General features: G+C 41.1%; 1 protein-coding gene across 1 annotated transcript; it reads right to left on the bottom strand.

Moving 5' to 3' along the window:
- Positions 1–430: 430 nt before the first annotated feature.
- On the bottom strand, positions 431–1357 carry ORYCUNV1R1545 (vomeronasal 1 receptor oryCunV1R1545). Its single transcript, NM_001167234.2, is given in 1 exon segment — positions 431–1357. A coding segment is annotated over 1 exon segment (927 nt).
- Positions 1358–3769: the final 2412 nt, after the last annotated feature.

Raw genomic sequence — 3769 nt, 5'->3', positions numbered from 1 at the left:
ACTGCTTATTTTAGACCAGAAATTCCAGCTGTTGGTCCAGCACACTGTAGTACAGGGACTGTTTGAAGAAACACACTTAAAGTTGAGAGGGATTAAGGAGTCCAGAAATCAAATGTGGAGCCAGGTGTTAGGCCCAGCAGTTAGCATGCAGATCCCATGACCTTCTCTAGTAGCAGGGGGCCTGGGTTTGACACCCAGCTCTGACCCCACCTACAGCTTCTGCTGACACTGACCCGAGGAGGCAGTGGTGATATCTCCATAAATTGAGCTCCCGGATCCCATCTTTGACCACACCCAGGGCAGTGATACACATTAGGGAGGTGAATCATACTATGACAAGCTCCGTCTCTATTTCTCAAGAAAATAAATGAATTTTTATAAGTGTTAAAGAACTACCTGCTGTGAATATGCATACAGTTACATTCTCCTACTAAGTAGGGCGCTTGCTGTTTCTGGTGCAGGCACAGCAGAGCCTGGGCACTCTGGAGTCATGGCTCATGAGAATGTAGGGGCTCACAGCTGGGAAACCCCCAGCAAACAGTACGTAGATGCTCACCAGCCACAAACTGGGATTCTTGAAAACAGTCAAGCAAATGTGAAAAATGAAGGAGAGAATGCTCAAAGACACAAAGGTGCTTACTAGGACGAGGATGCTCTGGGTGGCTCTGGACTCTGGGGAGGACCTAGAGGAGACGTTGGTGCCATGGATATATTGGACCTGCTTCCTGTGGCTGTGCAGGGTGAAAACCATGAAGCTACTGGACCACAGCATGAGACCTATGAAGAAAACATTTTGAAAAAATACCAGGGCTGCATGGAATGATGTTATGTGTTTTCCAGAGTTCATAGCATAACAGTATCCATGATCAACTTTCTCTGTGATATTATTGTCTTTCCTTTTGCCAGTCATATACACAGGCACTATGACATTTAGTATTATGTACAGCATCCAGCAGGAGATATTGAAGGGGCTTATGTACTTGTGAGCTTTTAGTTTAAGCACTGCCCACCTGGAGTTCCTGGGACTGATGGTGATGGTCTGGGAGATACTCAAGAGGCAGGTGCTGCAAATAGACACATCTGTGCTCACTCTGTGCACATAGAACACAAGCTTACACCCAATATCACTGAGGAAATGCTTCATCCCCAAAGCTGCCATGGTTTGGGGAACTCCTCTAGAGAGAATGACTAAGCAGTTGGCTACACTCAGGTGTTTGATGACCAAATCTGTGGACCTAAACTTGCATCTTGTGAGGTAGAGATAGAGATAATGGGAAAGAAGAGAGAAGTTCCCGAGGATTCCTGTAAGAGTTTGTGATAAGAAGATCATCCCCATTGTCAGATCTCCAGCGGCCATCCCATCACCTCCAATGTCTGATTATTGTCTCAGAGCCTGAGATTCCTGGATGGGAGATGGGGCATGAGCTCCATGTATTAATATCAACAGAAATTCAGTTTTCTCTGTTCACATAATCTCCATTTGCATCGGCTCACACCTAGTCATAACTGATTAATATTTTTGAACATGTTTCCAAAGACTTGGATATATGATCTTTAAGGCTATGTACAGCATGCTAATTACAGGCATGAAAAGACACATGCGCTGATTCCTGTATTCTTCATAACTCCATGAGAAGGTAGCAGGATTCATTTCGTTGGAAATAAAATGTTCACACAGGCAGCTTCAGCTTAGTGATTTGTCTAAATTTAAACTTTATTTTATGCTCAAAGTGGAATATTGAACCTGGCAGGGCTTTAGGAAGCACTCAAATTAACAACACTCTTATTCTAACAGAGCTACTTAGCTGTGTTCTTCAAATGACACACATGTACACCTGGCTATTTTCATGCCTGATCAATTCATCTTAGACTGCTTGTATTTGTTTCATCATTTTCTGTGTATTAGCTTACATTTATGCATGAAAGTTTACTCGATAAGCCCACATCTATAATGATTTACATTCAAGTATCTTATTAAGATGCAGGGAACCTGATTGTAGTATAATTTTCTAGGAGGTTTCTCCTGGAGAAAAAATCTACTTACTTAATTCAAAAATGGTTGTATATATTTGAACAATTGAAACATTATTTGGCATAAGTACCAGGAAAAAAGACACTCAACTATTGAAAATATGTTGTGACCTATACCATGAGAGATTAAAACCAATCTGTGGTGAAATCAAGTAAGGTAGAAACTAAATATTATTTTTTCATGCAATGCACTGTTGATTAAATAGTAAATAAAGGTATTTTCCATAAGTCAAAATTTTTGAAAGGTATTGAAGTATAAGCCATGTATATCACATGCAAACTCTAGTACTAAATCTTGTGTATTTTATCACTTGTAATTGTAGAGCTGGCAGTGGAGAAGTCAGCAGCTGGAGCACTAGAAATGGTGTGTGCCTGTGACCTCACCTCCCTGCAGAGCTGCAATTATCTTTTCACCTTGCAGCTGCAGTGAAAGTAAAGTTGGATATGAAAGATGTTTGTGAAAACTTTGCCTCTTGCTAATTAAAGAAAACAATTACACCCTGTAGTTACAATCTCAAAAGAGGCTGTGAAAGTCTTTGAAAGTGGTTCTTCCTGTTTTCAGCTCCCAAGAGCAGACAGAATCTGACCTGCAGGGAGAAGGAGATCCTGAGTCTGACATGGGAGGGACTAAAAGCGAAGCTCCTGTGTCTCCCTGGATTCACATAGATGTCTTTTGACTCCAGGGTGAGTTCTTCACCTAACTTCAGACCCCAAAGCACAGCATCATTTATGTACTGAGTAGAGCAATTGGAAGGATGCTCCTGAGAAAGGTTCTCAGAGACAGTGGAGCAGAGCTTACATGAAAAGCCACTGGGTTTGTCTGACACTCAAGACAGTCTTGGAATCACAGAGAACATAGGGATTTTATAGTAAAAAATGCTTTGCCGGTATTTTCCTTTCTTTCTTTCTTTTTTTTTTTTTTGTACCACTTCTTTTTTATTTTTTTTAACTTTTATTTAATGAATATAAATTTCCAAAGTACAGAATATGGATTACAATGGCTTCCCCCCATAACGTCCCTCCAACCCACAACCCTCTCTTTATCCACTCCCTCTCCCCTTCCATTCACATCAAGATTCATTTTCCATTCTCTTTATATACAGAAGATCAGTTTAGAATACATTATGTAAAGATTTCAACAGTTTGCTCCCACACAGAAACATAAAGTGAAAAATACTGTTTGAGTACTAGTTATAGCATTAAATCACAATGTACAGCACACTAAGGACAAAGATCCTACATGAGGAGTAGGTGCACAATGATTCCTGTTGTTGACTTAACAAATTGACACTCTTGTTTATGGCATCAGTAATCACCCTAGGCTCTTGTCATGAGCTGCCAAGGCTATGGAAGCCCCCTGAGTTCACCGACTCTGATCATATTTAGACAAGGCCATGGTCAAAGTGGAAGTTCTCTCCTCCCTTCAGAGAAAGGTACCTCCTTCTTTGATGACCCATTCTTTCCACTGGGATCTCACTCATGGAGATCTTTCATTTAGTTTTTTTTTCCCCCAGAGTGTCTTGGCTTTCCATGCCTGAAATACTCTCATGGGCATTTCAGCCAGATCCGCATGCCTTAAGGGCTGATCATGAGGCCAGAGTGCTGTTTAGGACATTTGCCATTCTGTGGGTCTGCTGTGTATCTCACTTCCCATGTTGGATCATTCTCTCCCTTTTTTATTCTATCAGCTAGTATTTGCAGACACTATTCTTGTTTATGTGATCCCTTTGGTTTTAGT

The sequence above is a fragment of the Oryctolagus cuniculus genome, chromosome 18 (assembly GCF_964237555.1).
Source record: "Oryctolagus cuniculus chromosome 18, mOryCun1.1, whole genome shotgun sequence".
Taxonomy (NCBI): domain Eukaryota; kingdom Metazoa; phylum Chordata; class Mammalia; order Lagomorpha; family Leporidae; genus Oryctolagus; species Oryctolagus cuniculus.
This window is presented reverse-complemented; position numbering and strand designations above follow the sequence as displayed.